General features: G+C 32.6%; 1 protein-coding gene across 1 annotated transcript in view; it reads left to right on the forward strand.

The window, feature by feature from the left end:
• LOC145263125 (ATP-dependent RNA helicase DHX8-like) overlaps nucleotides 1-17,088 on the forward strand; it is a 75,823-nt gene extending 58,735 nt beyond the window's left edge. The window contains exons 18-22 of the mRNA XM_080120064.1: nucleotides 1,407-1,700; nucleotides 5,178-5,306; nucleotides 7,622-7,818; nucleotides 10,855-11,034; nucleotides 16,334-17,088. Coding sequence (XP_079976190.1) covers nucleotides 1,407-1,700; nucleotides 5,178-5,306; nucleotides 7,622-7,818; nucleotides 10,855-11,034; nucleotides 16,334-16,571 — 1,038 coding nt within the window. The 3' untranslated portion in view covers nucleotides 16,572-17,088. The remainder of the gene's footprint in view (nucleotides 1-1,406; nucleotides 1,701-5,177; nucleotides 5,307-7,621; nucleotides 7,819-10,854; nucleotides 11,035-16,333) is intronic.
• The last annotated feature ends 738 nt before the right edge of the window (nucleotides 17,089-17,826 follow it).

The following is a 17,826-nucleotide window of genomic DNA, read 5'->3' on the forward strand; positions in this document are numbered from 1 at the left end:
TTGTAGTGATGGCAGGAGGTGATAACTCTTGCTTTGTTTTATTATTTTCTTTCTTTTTTTTTTTGTTCTTTCTAATTATTAAATTTTATTTTTATGGACTGTTCGTCTTAATAAAACATAATCTCTGATTTTCCTCTCGTATTGACTATGCATCAAAGTTCGTTAAAACATTTTTTCAATTAAAAAAAAGATGTGAATCCACAGTTAAACTTAAATAAATAATAAAAAAAAAACAACAAAAATACAGAAAGATCTTTATAATATACATACTCGTCACGGAATGAAAGTGCTATATTCCCTAAATCATGTAAATTAATCAAGTGGGTTTTAAAAAAAAAAAAATCACTTTTAAATGATTTTAAGTGATTAATGTGAAATCATTAACATTACAATTATATCATTAATCATTACATTACAAATTTAAATTGTGGAGTTATCTGCTCTTTTTTTTTCAAGATAGTGTCCTGAGACACCCCCTTTTTGTTTACTCATAAATTTGATTTTACTAGTTAAGAATAAAACTTGATCAATTTATGTGATTTTTGGAATATGATGTGTTCATTTTGTGATGGGTACATACATCATCAAAGGTTTTTCTGTGTTTTTTTTTTTTTGTTTTTTTTTCAGGTTAAACTCTATACTTGCATAAAAAAAATATTTGTTTCAATGTTTAAAACTGTATTCTTCATGCCTAATATAATGAACATAGTTCTGAATTTTTGAGATGAGGGCTAATTGTTTATATTGTTTTGATTGGACTATTGTTCTCATTTTGATGTTATTTGTGCAACGTTTTGGTCGTAGCCTTCGACCATCAGGCATGTTGGTTGTTATATTGGAAAAGAAAGGAAAAAAGTTACTGGCTCTATATATTTTTGTATTTTTGGAGTTGTTCTCTGTTTTTTGGCCATGTTTTCGTATGTATGAAAAAATTGGTTGAACAAAGGGAGGCAAGTCTAATAAAGATCGACAGGGGGTTATCTCCTTTCCATCACCAAATGTTATTACTTTCTAAGCTTGGTCTGCTTAGTAATTTTTTTTTTTTTTTTGAGCATATGTGCTGCCTCTTTTAGTCACCTGACTCTCCATCTTGCATCCCTGTCAATTATTTTGACCTCGTTCCACAAAGGGAAGTGTTCCTTTTTCTTTTCATATGTGATAAACTAGTCCTGACTTTTCGACCTATCCCTGTGTCATGGCGTTACAGTGTTCTAGCCTTACCTAAGCAAAAAACAGAACCACTCTAAGAATACAAAAATATCTATGGAGCCAATAACTTTTCTCCTTACTTTTCCAAGACAACAAACCGACATGCCTGATGACGATCAAAGGCTACACTAACTGAAATGTTGATAAACAGTTTGTTAATCTTGCTTATTTATTTTTTTTATCCCAATATACTTTAGGCTCAAGCCAAACAGCGAGCTGGTCGGGCCGGCCGCACAGGTCCAGGCAAATGTTACCGTTTGTACACGGAACGTGCATATCGGGATGAAATGTTGCCAACGAACGTTCCAGAAATTCAACGTACAAATCTTGCCAGCACCGTATTGTCATTAAAAGCAATGGGAATAAACGATCTGTTGTCATTCGACTTTATGGATGCTCCCCCGATGCAGACGTTGATCTCGGCCATGGAACAACTCCATGCTCTTAGCGCCCTTGATGATGAAGGACTTCTCACACGGCTTGGACGACGGGTAAGGATCTCAGCTCCTTTTTCTTAATATTTATAATTTTTATCTAACTCTTGCATCTCTATAAAACCACTGTTGCTACATCTGGGCTGGTGCATCTATTCTAATAGAAGATACTACTCACACAAGCACCAGTGGCTCTGTTTAGCCTGTCAGATGACTGGATTGGAGAAGGAAAAAGAAGAAAAGAAAAACTCAAGTTTATAGATGGATTCCTTATATACATGTGGCATTAATTTGCATATAAGGCGAATAGTGGCTATAAGAAGGACGAATTGGAGAGAATAGGGAGTCGAGTTTTTGACAACCAAGAGAGAGTATTGACATTAAGAGTTAGTATTGTGAATTATGGTTTAAGTTAAGAGGAGTTAGTATGAATGGCATTGCGAATTAGAAGAAGTTCTGATTTTTTTTCCATTACATCTGTCATTATTCTCTTATGGTATGGTTCAACAACATAAATTAATGAAAATAGATACCAAGTTTATATATACCACTATAGACTTTAATTAAAACAAGAAAGAATATTTATACATTTTTTCTTATGAATAATAGCTTTTGTGAAAAATGCATAAGACCGTTTGCATACATGCATGTTGTTGATCTTTGCCGATCTTGTATAAGATCAAATATTTTGTTTAATATTGTTACCAAGATAATTCATGCTTGTAGAGCTTGTTTGTTCATGAATTGCAATGTTTGGGCTTACCTCGATAAAGTTGGAATGTATGTGAAAGTTCATTTAAATACATCATTGGTTTGCGTGTGTAAAGCACACTTAGAGCGTTTGGCGCATGCATCCTGTCGTGTGTCATTCGAGGAAGAAAAGGGAGAAGAGGCGAGTTCAAAAGGGCAGTAATTACCTATTCTTTCCTTTTTACAAATTGTGTCTCTGTGTTCGCTTTGCACGAAGCTATTTGGTAGACTAGTTTTTAACCTGGTATATCTACATTTCTCTCCTTAGATTTAAAAAAAAAAAAGTCTCGAATCTAATAGGTCCTGCATGATCAATCAAGCTCCAATCCCTCTCTTATTGATACAATGTTGCATCCATGTGTCTGTTTTACAAATATTTTAATGGAATGTGCACTGTCAAATTCCTTCAAACCCATCCAGCAGCAAAATCCCACCCCTTCGGTGCTGAGGTCCTTAGATGTTGGAAAGCCTTCTGCTCTAATAGGTTCTTCTCTTGGACTTTGGAATTCCCTCCCTGTTTCTTGCTTCCATGACTATACTGACATGCAGAAGTTTAAATGTAATCTGAACAGACATCTCTCTCATCTCCTTGCATAGTCCCCAGTAGACATGGTTCCAAGTAGTAGCCTCTTACGTCCAAGTAGCAATATTCCTTATTTGTAGTAAACAAGAGTAAAATTAAAAAAAAATTTTTCTTAATCATATTAACCATTTTGCATGCGGGCATGTGTTGGACAGTTTTAAGAAATTGACTTCTAATTATTATTTTTTTTTTTTTTCATTTCTAAAAAAAAAAAAATGTCTTCACTATTTATAGATGTCCTGCATGAATATTGACCCCTATTCCTCATTATTACCTCCCCACTCCCAATACAAAATCACAACAACACCACCACTCTTAGATTCCTTATAGAATGTTGCTTGATAAAAAAAAAATGTTTGCCTTTGGTACAAGATTTTGCATTCCAGATTAGCAAGTCTTATATTATAGACTGGCAGGGAACCTGGCATTGCCTGGTTATAAAATACACTTAAATATGATATTTTAATTTATGCAGATTTCATATTTACGTATTATTATAATCAATTCTCTATTGATTATTATATTGTACCCAACATATAACAATGATTTCAAAAGTAAACAAAAATTGCTTAGGTGCCATCAGCTAGAATCGAACCCAAAACATTTAGCACTTCAGCCTTAGTCGTTGCTGTTTGAACTATTGTGAGATGGATATGAAATACTTAAAAATGAATGCCTGTATATTTCTGCATGCATGTAAAAGCACTTTAAGTTGACTTATGCCTGCGAAGTTCCAATTTTTTAAAAATTATGACCACCTTTAGCAGCTATTTTTACCAGCTTTTATATATATATATATATATATATATATATATATATATATATATATATATATATATATATAAGAACAGTCCACAAAAAATGCAATCACTTGACCCCGCCTCATGCCACTCTGCAGCCTTGTGTCTTGGAGTAAATACACTTTGAAAAAATGGAAGAAGATACACAGACATAATGAGTTTTATATATATATATATATATATAGTCTTTGAAGTTTTTAACATTTGAAACCATACAAAAATTTACTTTTTATCATTCGTTAAAAAAAAAAAAAAAATCTAGTCAGTAAGTCATTTAATCACCTGCAATCACTGCATCAACTCTCTCGAATTTACCAATTTTATTTTTTTATTTTTCAAGGGATCATCAGTTGTTTACCATGAAACACTGTTTTGGGGATTTAAAAACAAAGCAGTATATTACATCATGGCTCCCCAGCAGTGTTGATCAAACACCACAACCCTTAATCTTAGGAAGAAGACATGTTACAAAAATTTGATCCAATTTCCTATTAATTGCAATTGCTAACCTTTTCATAGTATAAAAATGAATTTCTTACCTGTGCGATTCATCAATTTCCACATTTAAAATGGATACATTTTTTAATTTATCAGTTTTGTATTTATAAGATTTGGATTAATCCATTTAACTACTTATCACCCCCACTATAATTAGTAGTTTGTATATTTACATTTTTATTTATTTAAAATTAGATATATAAAGGTTAAAAATATTTTATTTTTACATATATACATTTTTTTTTTTTTTTTTTTTTTTTTAATCTATAAATTTATTATATGTAATTATAAATACATTTTATACATTGCTAATATAGTTTTGGATTTCCTTTATTAATATAGTCTGGTTTATCTTAAACGATTCAAAAGCATCAGGATAACGAACAAATGCTTTATTTAACTGTTTAAATATTTTATTTTTATCTCCACCTTGTTTTATCATCCTTATTACTAACCTAGAAACTGGTGGTATAAAATCTGTTAATTTTAGAGTAACGCGAGCTATTCTCAAAAACTCTGACATAATGGTTCCATAAAACATAAAAACAGGGCAGGTGCTATCCTTATGGGGCATACATACTATTTTAAAGGGAATATATATATATATATATATATATATATATATAACGACATGAGGTTGGTCAAATGATTACATTGTGTGGATTTAATGCACACTCGAGGAGAAATATTTATGGTACTGATTTGTGGTTCGTTGGTGAGAGCTGCCGACTGTCAATGTGACGGTTGTAGGTTCGATCCGTGGCTGAGGAAAGGTGTATGTCTTGCCGCACTGATTTGTTGTGATACAACGAAACAGTGCTATATGTGGATGACTATCTACATATATATATACATACACACAGATTATAGATTATTTTAAATTTCTTTTCTTTTTCTCTTTAGATGGCGGAATTCCCCTTGGAACCAATGCTGTCAAAAATGTTGATCATGTCTGTTCACTTGGGTTGCAGCGATGAAATTCTAACGATTGTCTCAATGTTGTCGGTTCAAAATGTCTTCTATAGACCAAAGGTGAGGAATTCTTGATTCCTTTTATGATTGTTGTATTATTGTGTTAAGTCTAGATGTAAAACACAGTAATCATATGTATTCAAATAAAAAAAGGGGGTTAAAGAAAAAGAGAATGGAGAAAAAAGGAAATTGATTGAAAACGGAAAAGAAAATATAGTCAGAAAATATTTACAAGCACAAATCGTCAAAGGGAAATAATTCAGTTTTAGATTTTAGTCTTGCTTTGTGTATAATATTTATATTTAATAATATCTACCACTCCAGTAGATATCTCACTGCTGATGCAATTCTCTACAAAGCCAGGTACGGCCAACGATGGAGTACTGCTGCCACATCTGGGCAGGAGCTGCTAGAAACAGCTTATCCTACCTTGACAGAGTTCAAAATGTCTTTCGTAGCTTAGTGGAGGGTGCCCTTTTCTCTTCCCTGCAACCTCTTTCCTATAGAAGAGATGTTGCGAGCCTGTCTCTACTTTATTATTATTTTCATGGCAAGTGCTCATCTGAGCTTCAATCTATGGTCCTGCCTTGCCAAACTTTCACAAAAAATATGTGTCTAGCCAAAACCACTATCAATAATTTCCCCCACTCTTTATCTGTGCCTAAACCTAAACGTAGATTCCACGAACAAAGCTTCTTTCTTAGAACTGCACGCCTGTGGAACTGTCTTCCATTTGCCTGCTTTCCAGCTGACTACAATCTGATTGTTTTCAAGTCTAACATAAACAAGTTCTTGTTCTTGAGATTAATTGTCCCCCTAAGTAATCCAATCTACAAAATTCCCACTACTTATGATTACTACGCTATAATCACATTGACTAATGTATACCCAGTAACATCCACGAGTAACCTCCGGGCCTTGATACGTGGTGATTCCTGTGTAAAAAAAAAAAAAAAAAAAAAAGATATAATAATGCCTACGGTCAAACAAAGATTCAGAAAATCTATATTTACCATGAATTGTTTACTTGCTGAGGAAGGTTTTCTTAGGCTTGTTGATCAGATATCTCTTTTACGACCGAGAGTCTTTCATTTCTCTTGTGCCTCTGGTCGGAGTTACGACTGTTTTTAGAGGTCATCACAGTTGCATCCCTTTTTAGAGTGGATCTTGATCATAACTGAATAGCAGAAGCAGTTTACAACTATTTATACTTGTTGCTGAAGTAGGTCCCAGAAGTCTTCAGAAACGCTTAAAGACATTTTTATATTCTAATTGTAAAGTAATATTTTTACTATTATATTATGATATTTTATTATTTCAATTTATTTGATCATTAATAATTATTTTTATTATATTTTATATTGATATATAATATTTTAAATATTATTATATTATTTATATTATTTAATTATATAAATAAATATTTTTATTATATTTTATATGATTATTTTTGGAAGAAATTGTAATTTCTTCATGTTTTAAGAGGAAAATCTGTCCTCATCTGACACTGATCAAAACCTAATTTTAAGAAATTTTGTTTCTAAGTTGTTTTAATAGAAACAGTGATATAAGTAACACTTATCCTTGAGTGGCCTTGAGGCCTTGATAAGTAGTGCATTGTTAGAAAAAAAGATATTCATCTAGTATTATGTCATACAAATAATTGTAAGGAGTAAATAATTTAATGATTATTTTAGAGAAATATGACTTTATCTTGTAGTCAGAAACAATTCATGTAGGGATGTTTTTTTTTTTTTTTTATATATTAATGTGATGAGCAAACACAGCTTTTTAAACAATTATAGAAAATTGTTTCCATTGTAACAACCTTCCTAGCCAGAATAAGTATTTTCTGAAAGAAACTAAATGGTGGATGAGACGATCACTTCTTGGATACTTGGAAATAAACAGCAACTATATCATGACACCTCCTTGAAAACAGGGGAAATAACTCAAAATAATCCAAACTTGCGAAGTTTAGAAAAACAGCTTTAACAAGATGAGATGGGAAGAAGTTAAATTTGCTTAAAACTGATTTTCTTTGTAAAAATAAAACTGCTTGATTAATTTATGTGACTTTTGGAATACGATATTTTTTTTTCCGTCATGGGTACGTACATCTTGCAGACTTTTCTTTACATTTGTGTTTAATATAGGGGAAATTCTGAAGAAGAACCAAGATTTTATACTAAAATGACATTGATGAGTTCTGGACAAAATAACCTAGCAGCCAGTAGTAAATAGCAAAAAATTTCAATTGCCCAAGTAACGCTGACACGCGAAATACACACATGCATGAAGTCGTCTCATAATTGAATTAAAATCGAGGTTATTGTTATTAATTTCTTTTTTTTTTTTTTTTTTTTTTTTAAAAGGACAAACAATCTTTGGCTGATCAACGCAAAGCGAAATTCCATCAACCAGAAGGTGACCATTTAACGTTATTAGCCGTCTATAACTCTTGGAGAAATAACAAATTTTCCAGTCCATGGTGCTATGAAAACTTTGTCCAGATTCGAACGCTGAAACGAGCGCAGGATGTCCGCAAACAAATGTTGGGAATCATGGACAGGTAACTGACACGTTCTTCACCCTTACCTTAACCCTCGTCCTCACAGTCACGTGAGTTGTGGGTTATTATAATCATAATGTACATTATTTTTTTTTAATCTTTTAATGGTATAGCCGTGTTAAAACAATCGATGAGAAGATGTAGAACAGTTTCATAGTGAAACACCAAAGAAAATATGGGGGAAAATGATAAGGATGGAGTTGAGAGATAAAGACCTGATTAAATTTTTTTTTTTTTTTGTTTTTTTTTTTACAGCACTATATTAAAACTTTTATCACAAATATTTCACTCCCACCCCCCAAATATTTTCTTCCAAGTATATGGGTCCTGGATATGACCTTAAACTATATCCAGTGGTGAGGTCCCAGCTTGCGGGCTTTGGGGAGTGTAGAGCCACCCTTTGATTACCATTGCTCCCAGGTCCACTCTGACGCAGAGTGGTAATACCTGTTAGGGTCCCAACTATGGGTTAAATAGAAACCGACTTGAAAAAACAAATATATTCTATTAAAAAAATTTTCTTCAAAATCTTTGGATTCGGCATTAAATAACCCGAAAAGGGTTGATATGCCGTAAAACAAAAACAACCAACCAACCAATCCATGTATATGTGTGTGTTTGTATTATTTGGATATTTCGAACTACTGTTCTCATCTTGAATTTTATTTTCACGTCGTTTCGGTCAGTTATTAAGCTGTATCTTGCTCCACTTAGTATAGGCAACACTCAAAATACAACTGCGAATTGCTTAGGACTTCTAGCCAGTCATGGCTGATGGAACGAGAGCATGCTACCTCCATGGAGGATTCTGTTTGAAACTCTCTGCAGATTTCTGAGTCTGATGGAAAAATACACCTGAAGAAGTTCGGAGTTTACATCGACTGAAACGTTGTGAAAATAACATTCAAGATGAGAATTGTAGTCTGAAGAATCTAAATAAAACGAATAATCAATACTCATTTAAAAAATTCAGAAATGTGGGTGTTGTATATACAGGGTGGAATGATAACTGTTTACCTAAAAAAACAACACAACAGTTTACCTTAAAAAAAAACAAAAAAACTATAGATTTATTTAAAAACATTTATTGAAAAAAACAATTCAGGTAACTTGATTATGTAGTAGAGCTGACATCTATTCAATGTAGCCGCCTTCAACCTCAATACAGATCTGGAACTGGAGCATGCCTTTTCCATAAGTGCTGGTGGCAGCATGGCAAATGCTTGGCAGATGGTGGCGATCAGGCTGGCTTTGGTATTGTGGGAGGTCATGTTGGTGATGTTCTCGACGTATGACCAAACGAAGTAGTCCAGCGGGTTCAGGTCGGGGGAGGAGGGGTGCTAGTGAGAGAAGGGTACAAAGTCATAGCACTCCTTCTGAAGCCAAGCCTGTGTCTCTTTGGACTTGTGGGCTGGCGCTGAATCATGCTGCCACACCCAGGGTCTGCCAGCAGTCACCTGATTGCTCCAGGGGATCACCACACTCTTCAGCACATCCAGGTACACTTTGGTGTTGACTTTCAAACCGACTTGGAAGATGTGAAGTGGCATGATGTGACCCTCACTTGAAACTACATCAAAGACCATAACTGTGGCTTGAAACTTTGTTTTCATCACCTTGGGCATGTCTGTTATTCGTGGCTGTCCAGTATGCATTTTGAGAGTACTGGCAATTGTTCTGTTGTCATAACTTGGATAGGTAGAGAGCATGAGTTGTACAACGGTGCATCTCCGATCTCGCTCGTTGAACATTGTGTCACTTTCAGATATGATAGGAGTTGATGATGGTGATGTCTTGTTGTAACTCGGAACGGCTGCATAACTTAATTACAATTTATAATGCATGTACATGAACTCATACTAAATGTTATCAAGAAAGCTCAAACATATTTTTTATGTTTCATGGTTTATTGATGGTATATCTTTCAGATACTGTTAAAAATCCTAGTTAATCACTGACTCTAAGGACTTCCAATCTTTTCCACTCTCAAGCTGACTTTTTAAGAGAAAGACAAGTGCAAATAAAATAACCACAGCCTGAGATGCTTGTTGTTGGGAAATAGGTCTGTTATTTCTTCACCTTTTACCGTGACCTCACTTGTGTGAACTTGCCTCCACCTCCCTTCTGTCTATTTATATGGCACAAGTTTACACCCTCCATGTGAAAATGATGATAAAATAATTATCCTTTGCCAGCGATTGCACTAATATTTATATTCACATAACATGCCGTTTGAATCATTGATGAAGTTTTAAAAAAAAATAAAAAGAATAAAAGAAAATGTCTCAAACTTGAATGTTTATAAAGAGAAAAAAATAAAAAAATATCTGTATAGAAAAAAAATCTCGTCGTCTGATGAGTTAAGGGCCTAATAGATTTGCTGATTGAAATAATTGATTGATTTTGCGCTACGAAACAGATACTGTTAAGGATTGTAAATGTTAGCTGAATTAAAGGAATAAATTGCAAAAAATCAAATTTTTTTTTTCTTTATAAAAAAAAGAAACTACTTGATCAATTTACATGATTTTTGGAATATAGCACCATCATTTTGTGATGATTATAAAGATTTTTCTATATTTTTTTGTTTTTTTAATTAGGTGGAGTTCTAAATAAGCACCAAATATAATAACAGTTTTTTTTTTATTTCTAAAAGAGTCAATGCACAGGGACAAACAAGACCCATAGAGTATTAGTCAGATATAAATATTTATAATTTTTTTTTTGTAATTAAGGTATTTAGATTTTAATATCCAATAGTTTTTCGGCTCTCAAGGGAAATAACTGGATTGAGGAAATAGCTGATATACCATCCTCACTTCTTCATAAGATTTCATTTTCTTAGTAAAAAAAACAAAACTATCAATTTACGGGATTTTTGGAATATAACGTTTTCATTTCATGATGAGTATGTAGATTATAAAAATTTTTCTGCGTTCTTTTTTTTTTTTTAAATTAAGTCAAATTCCAAATAAGCACCTTATTTTAATATTTAATATTTGATTTTTGATTTTTTTTTTTTTTTTTTTTATTCAGACACAAACTGGATGTGGTCAGCTGCGGCAAACACACATCACACGTTCAGAAGGCAATCTGCAGTGGATTTTTCCGAAATGCTGCAAAGAAAGATCCGCAAGAAGGCTACCGAACTTTGGTCGACAGTCAAATGGTTTATATTCATCCGTCAAGTGCTTTGTTTAACCGACAACCAGATTGGTAAGATTTTTTTATAAACCCGTTTGATACATCCGTTTTTAAAATTGTTTTGATGAAATGATGCACCATAATTATGCATTAAAAATCTTAGTTATATATTATTATTATTTTATGTATCTATTTGCAATATTTCGATAGTGCTCGATATCTAAGTAGAGCTAGGTAGTTAGATTTGAAAATATATATATAGCGATTAAATTACACAGAATTTTCCGCATTTCAACATTCAATGGAAATTGCTTGGGCTAATGCTTGACTACTCCTCACAAGGATGGAAATTCTGTGTAGCTTGATTGCCATATATATTTTCAAACCTTACTATATATATATATATATATATTTTACTAATTATCCAAATAGAAAAAAAAAAATTTTTTTGTAGATATTAGTGATAAACAATTCCTAAATTTTTCCTTATTTCCCAGACAATTACAGAATTTTTACTAAATTTCCAACATTTCCGATACAATTGCTGATTCCGATTCTTTTTAAATCTCTTAATATTTAGCCACAGAGTTGTCATTATTTTTCAGATTACTGTAAAAGCTCTTGTAAATATACGAGAAACACCCGTCTGGCTGAAACTACTGTCAATAATTTCCCCCACTCTTTATCTGTGCCTAAATCCAAACGTAGATTCCATGAGCAAAGCTTCTTTCTTAGAACTGCACGCCAGTGGAACTCTCTGCCGCTTGCCTGTTTCCCACCTGACTACAACTTGGACGTCTTCAAGTCCAACATAAACAAACTCCTGACAAACCGCTCCCTTAAGTAAGACACTCTATCAAAACCCCCAATACTAATGATTACTACAATACTATCTCATTGATTACTGTACACGCAATAACCCTTATCCCTGAGTGGCCTTCGGGCTTTGATAAGTGGTGATCCCCATGTAAAAAAAAAAAAATTATGTCCCTGATAGTAGTCCCTACATCAAAGTGGCAATGTGCCTTGTTTGGGGTGAAAATGTAATGAAAAAAAAAAAGAAATTTGGGCAGAGATTATCTATATATTTTAGTTTTGCTGGTAGTTTAAAATTAAGTTATTTATAATTTTAACATTAATGCTAGCAATGGAAAATTGAAGTTTTGTAAATAAAAAAAATACAATTAGAAGAATCGTTTTTGGCATTGGAAAATAGACAATTTTTCTGGTTTCAATATGCCAAAAAGTTCTGATTTTTCCGATGCCGATTTAATCGCGCTATGAAATACATAATTTGATACTGCTAAACTGGAGTAATTTTTGTGTTGGTTAATTTGGGTTTTTTGTATTGCCTATCACTACAGTGTTAATTTTTGTTTACTTCAAAAAATTAAGATCAGGTTTTTTTTTTTTTTTACATTTGTAGATTAACATCCTCTGATGAAAAAAGAATTCTATTGTTTTAGACGATTATTTTTTTTTTGAATTTAGTGTGGGGGATGAATTTCGGTACTTGTACAGGTTAGTCAAGACATTAAAATATGAAAATATTGAAAAAAGGTTATATTACACGAAGTTCTCCGAAAAAAAATTTCACTTAATTTCATCAAGTAGTTTTTTTTTACAGCGAAAAAACGATTTGTTATGATACCGAGCAAAAGGTTCGATTTTTAGGAAGAAAAGCTAGAATTAAAGATGGGAAGGGAGTGTCGGCGCTTTACATGGAGTTATCTCCCCGTGTCATGTTGTTCAGCAAAATTTCACAATGGCTGACTTCAACGCGCTCTCATAAGAACGTGTTTTTCCGCTGTAAAAAAAACAAAACTACTCGATCAAATTAAATGAAATTTTTTTCGGAGATCTTCAATCTAAAACGGATACGTACAATATAACCTTTTTTTTTGATATTTTCATTTTTTAATGTCTTGATTAAACTGTACAAGTGCCATAAAAATAAATTAAAAAACTTAAGCTTCATAGCCAAACAAACTTTTAAAAAGTATAAAAAAAAACAAAAAAAACAAGGATTTTCTTTGTTTAATTTTTTTCGTACTTGCACAGTTTAATCAAAACATTAAATAATGAAAACTTCACTTAATTTGATCAAGTAGACATTTTTTTTTTTTTTTACAGAGGAAAAGCAAATTTTAATGAGATCAATCGTATCCCGCCATTTTGTTTATTTTTTGCATTTCATTTAATTTAATTTCATCAAGTAGTTTTTTTTTTTTTTTTACAGCAAAATAAACAATTTATGATACCGAGCAAAAGGTTCGATTTTTAGGAAAAAAAGCTAGAATTAAAGATGGGGAGTGTCGGCACTTTACATGGCGTTATCTCCCCGTGACATGTTTTTCAGCTTCGGCAAATTTCACAATGGCTGACTTCAACGCACTCTCATAAGAACGTGTTTTCCTGCTGTAAAAAAAAACTACTCGATCAAATTAAATTAAATTTTTTTTTCGGGGATCTTCAGTCCAAAATGGATACGTACGATATAACCTTTTTTTTTTTATATTTTCATTTTTGAATGTCTTGACTAAACTATACAAGTGCCTGAGTTTCATATATAAATTTATTATATAAAAGGCAAAATGTGTGTTTTTGTTTGTATGTCTGCCAAAAACTTTCGACAGTTGCGTCGGAATGTGACTAAATCGGTATCGTTTTAAAGCTTAGTTTTCTGGATGACAAATATTGAAAAGTTGATCCAAAACATTAATTCCTTCACCCTCGATGGGGCAGTTTTCTACAAGGAGGGTCGCTTTTTGTTAAGTGTTGTGACATTATGTTGAACAAAGATGGCGGCGTAGTTCAGATCAGATCTTTACTGTAATTGGCAGTAACCAAGATGGCGGGCAAGAATCAAATGCGGTCCGTGACGTATTTAACGGCGAATTGATTGAATCTGGAATTCGACAATTTTTATACTAACTTTGGAAGGTTTTCATTGGTTGTTTAGCACAGCCGGTGGTTATGAAAATGATTGGCAAATCCGCTGGTCTTGTACCCCCAAATAATAATCAAAAACAGTTTACACTTTTTTGTCAACATTTTCGCAAGTCATCGTCTCCGTTGGATTGACTCCCATCAATTCCTGTGATCGCGACTTCTGGTTTCACCATGGACGCATCAGCTAAGATATCATGTTGTTTTTTTCACTATCTTTTTCTCCTTCGTGTTACGGGTTCGCGCCTACCTGCCTACTACCACTTTTTCTTTTTACACCTCTTTCTACCAAGGCTGTTGTTTTGATTTCCCCACTCCTACCCACTACCTCCACTTTTTAACCCCCACCTCGGGGTCCTTACTACACCACCTCTCCACACCCAAGCAATATGCCAGGTATCCCTGCTAGTTTAATATAAAACTATTCTCCTTTCCAATTCATTGAAGCTTTTTGTGTCAGTTACTGAAATTTTTTTTACCTCTAATCCTACCTATTAGTGTAGTAATAAAGATTTTGAAAATGATATTTTATTGAAAAAACAAAAATGTTTTGAACAGTTCAGCATCACAAAATCACTCCAGACATGGCATGAAGCCATTCGATGTAAGGAGCTAAAAAAATACCATTACTAGGTCAAAAACTAGTCAATTGATAGATTCCAACCCAGAAAATAGCAATTTTTCCTCCTTTGTCAGAAACGACACTCATGAAATGTGAGGACTAAAAGACAAAATAAGGGAAGTGAGATTTATGAGATTATAGTTATTCCTATTTACAATGCCTCCCCACGGGACAGAGTTAGACACCAGGGTCGTTTTTTAATGTGGAGAAAAGGAACAAAAATAAAAATTGTCTCAGTCGTGAAGGATTTCTCCTCCACTGACAGAGAACAAGAAATTGAAGTGCAGCATCTGAAGAACAGATACTACACTTTGATCTTGTCTCGAAGGCCAACTGTCTTTCATTGAACCTGATGATGATCATGATTAAACAGAACGTGCTGTGCTGAAATAATGTTAATTAGAAACTGATTATTCGACAGTTCCAATATTTTTCTTGATTCCGATACAATTACTGATTCTGATTCTGTATAAATTTCTAAATATTTAACAATAGAGTCATTATTTTCCTTATTGCCGTAAAAAACCGTGTTAAAAGTGTAGATATTTTCTTAAACATAATAATACACTTGTGAGGGATTATATATCGATTTTAGTTTTATTGGTTGTTTAAAATCAATAAATATTTACTATTTTAACATTGTTTCCAACAGTGGAAGATTTTGTTTTAATCAAATTCAAATAAAAAAGGATTGTTTTTGGCATTGAAATATGGCCACAATTTTTTCGAAACTAATTCTAATCTGCTAAAAGTTCCGAGCTTTCTGATTCTTGATTCCGATTAATTGTCTCAACACTATTAGAAACCCATTCTTAACATGGGGAGGGGAAGGTTTTTTTTTGTTATTATTCACCTAACAATTTAATAAGCAAAAGATTCCGTAAAGTTCTAATTTAACCCGAAAATACTATATAAAAAAATATAGCATGGTACATTCTCTGAATAAGTACCAAACATTCTGATTTCAAAGTTATGCTCTACCCTGTATATTAATGCATTGAAGTAATAAGCTTATCTATATATTTTAGTTTTGCTGGTAGTTTAAAATTAATAGTTATTTATAATTTTAACACTAATGCTAGCAATGGAAAATTGAAGCTTTGTAAATAAAAAAAATACAATTAGAAGAATCGTTTTTGGCATTGGAAAATACACAATTTTTCTGGTTTCAATATGCCAAAAAGTTCTGATTTTTCCAATGCCGATTTAATCGCACTATGAAATACATAATTTGATACTGCTAAACTGGAGTAATTTTTGTGTTGGTTAATTTGGGTTTTTTGTATTGCCTATCACTACAGTGTTACCTAATTTTTGTTTACTTCAAAAAAATAAGATCAACAGGGTTTTTTTTTTTTTTTTTACATTTGTAGATTAAAATCCTCCGATGAAAAAAGAATTCTATTGTTTTAGACGATTTTTTTTTTTTTTTTAATTTAGTGTGGGGGATGAATTTCGGTACTTGAACAGTTTAGTCAAGACATTAAAATATGAAAATATTGAAAAAAGGTTATATTACACGTATCCGTTATGGAATGAAGTTCTCCAAAAAAAAAATTCACTTAATTTCAAGTAGTTTTTTTTTTTTTTTATAGCAAAAAAACAAAACAATTTCTGATACTGAGCAAATGGTTCAATTTTTAGGAAGAAAAGCTAGAATTAAAGATGGGAAGGGGGTGTCGGCGTTTTGCTGTAATAAAATTGTCGTTTTTTTTTTTTTTTTTTTTTTGTAAAAATTAAAATTGTCTTAGATTGTGACTTACATTTTGATTCTCATTGTATTTCTGTTTTTGTTTGCAGGGTCGTTTATCATGAATTAGTTTTGACCACGAAAGAATACATGCGGGAAGTGACGACCATCGATCCAAGATGGCTGGTTGAATTTGCCTGCAAATTTTTCAAATTCTCTGATCCAACCAAACTGAGCAAACAGAAGAAACAGCAAAAGATCGAACCGCTGTACAACAAATACGAGGAACCGAATGCGTGGAGAATCTCAAGAGCCTTCAAGAAAGTTCACACCAAAGTCACATTTTAAAAAGAGCAGGACGATCGTCATTTTTATTTTTCATTTTTGTGTCTTCTCAGTTTGTAACTACAAGAAGAAAAAACAAAATTAGGTGCTTATTTATAATTACACTTAATTAAAGAAACAAAAATGTAGAAAAGATGTACGTACCTGTGATGGAATGAAAATGCCGTATTCCAAAAATCATGTAAATTGATCAAGTAGTTTTTTCTTTTTATAACCAAGAAAACTGAATTTTAGTACAAAGTGAAGCACTATTTTCAGATTGGCCATTTCTTTGATTTACTATAAATAAGCGTGAGACAACTCAATTCGAACTACTGAGCCTTCAAATGGCTACAATTTACTCTTATAATCAGTAAAAATCCTAAAAGAAATGACTTTCTATTTTAAAAAAATACACTACTTGATCAATTTATGTGATTTTTGGAATATGATATCTTAGTTTTGTTACAAATATGTACAGCATAAAGATTTTTTTTTTTTTTTTTTAAATTAAATAAAATTCTAAAGAGATACCAAAATGTACCTTCATCCAAGAGTACTCTTGTCCTTTGTATCAAATTCATTTGGATTATCGATAATGGAAGAATATAAAAAAAAATTTGCAGAAGAATTTTAGGTGCTTCTAGCTTTGAATGAACTCTGGATAAAAAAAAAAAGTAAATTTGGCCCCATATGATAAAAACATTCCTCGTGCTTGGGTGATGCCTGGGTGTTGCCCACCCAATCGATGGTCGAACTGTGACATGTGTAGATGTACCGTCAAAGTCTCCTGTTTTGTACACATCTTCCTGTTCTGTTCAGATTTAATCTTCCTCTGAAGTCATCAGATCTAAATGTGTCTTCAAGACTCACATTACACATCCATTGTATCATTCTCATATCATTTTGCCTTCCTACTTCCTCTTTCTCATGGAAAAAATGTGAGTTTATCTCTGCGTTATCATTTTCATGGTAGGTGCTTGACGCTGCTTCAATTTATTTGCAAAAAAAAATACTTGCCTGTCTACAACAACTATCAACAATTTCTCTCTCTCTCTCTCTCTCTCTCTCTCTATGCCTAAAACTAAATAAAAATTTCATGAGCAAAGATTCTTTCTTAGAACTGTTTGTTTATGGAACAAAGTACCATGGGGCTGCTTCCCAGCTTATTATAACTGTAACCCAACCAATGGCATGTGTTAGCAGCAGCAGCCGAATGAGACATGCAAATGACCAAGCCGGTGCATGATGTGACATCACAGTGGAGAAAAAGAAGGGA

This window comes from Euprymna scolopes, chromosome 38 (genome assembly GCF_053919585.1).
Source record: "Euprymna scolopes isolate OS-2025 chromosome 38, ASM5391958v1, whole genome shotgun sequence".
Taxonomy (NCBI): Eukaryota; Metazoa; Mollusca; class Cephalopoda; order Sepiida; family Sepiolidae; genus Euprymna; species Euprymna scolopes.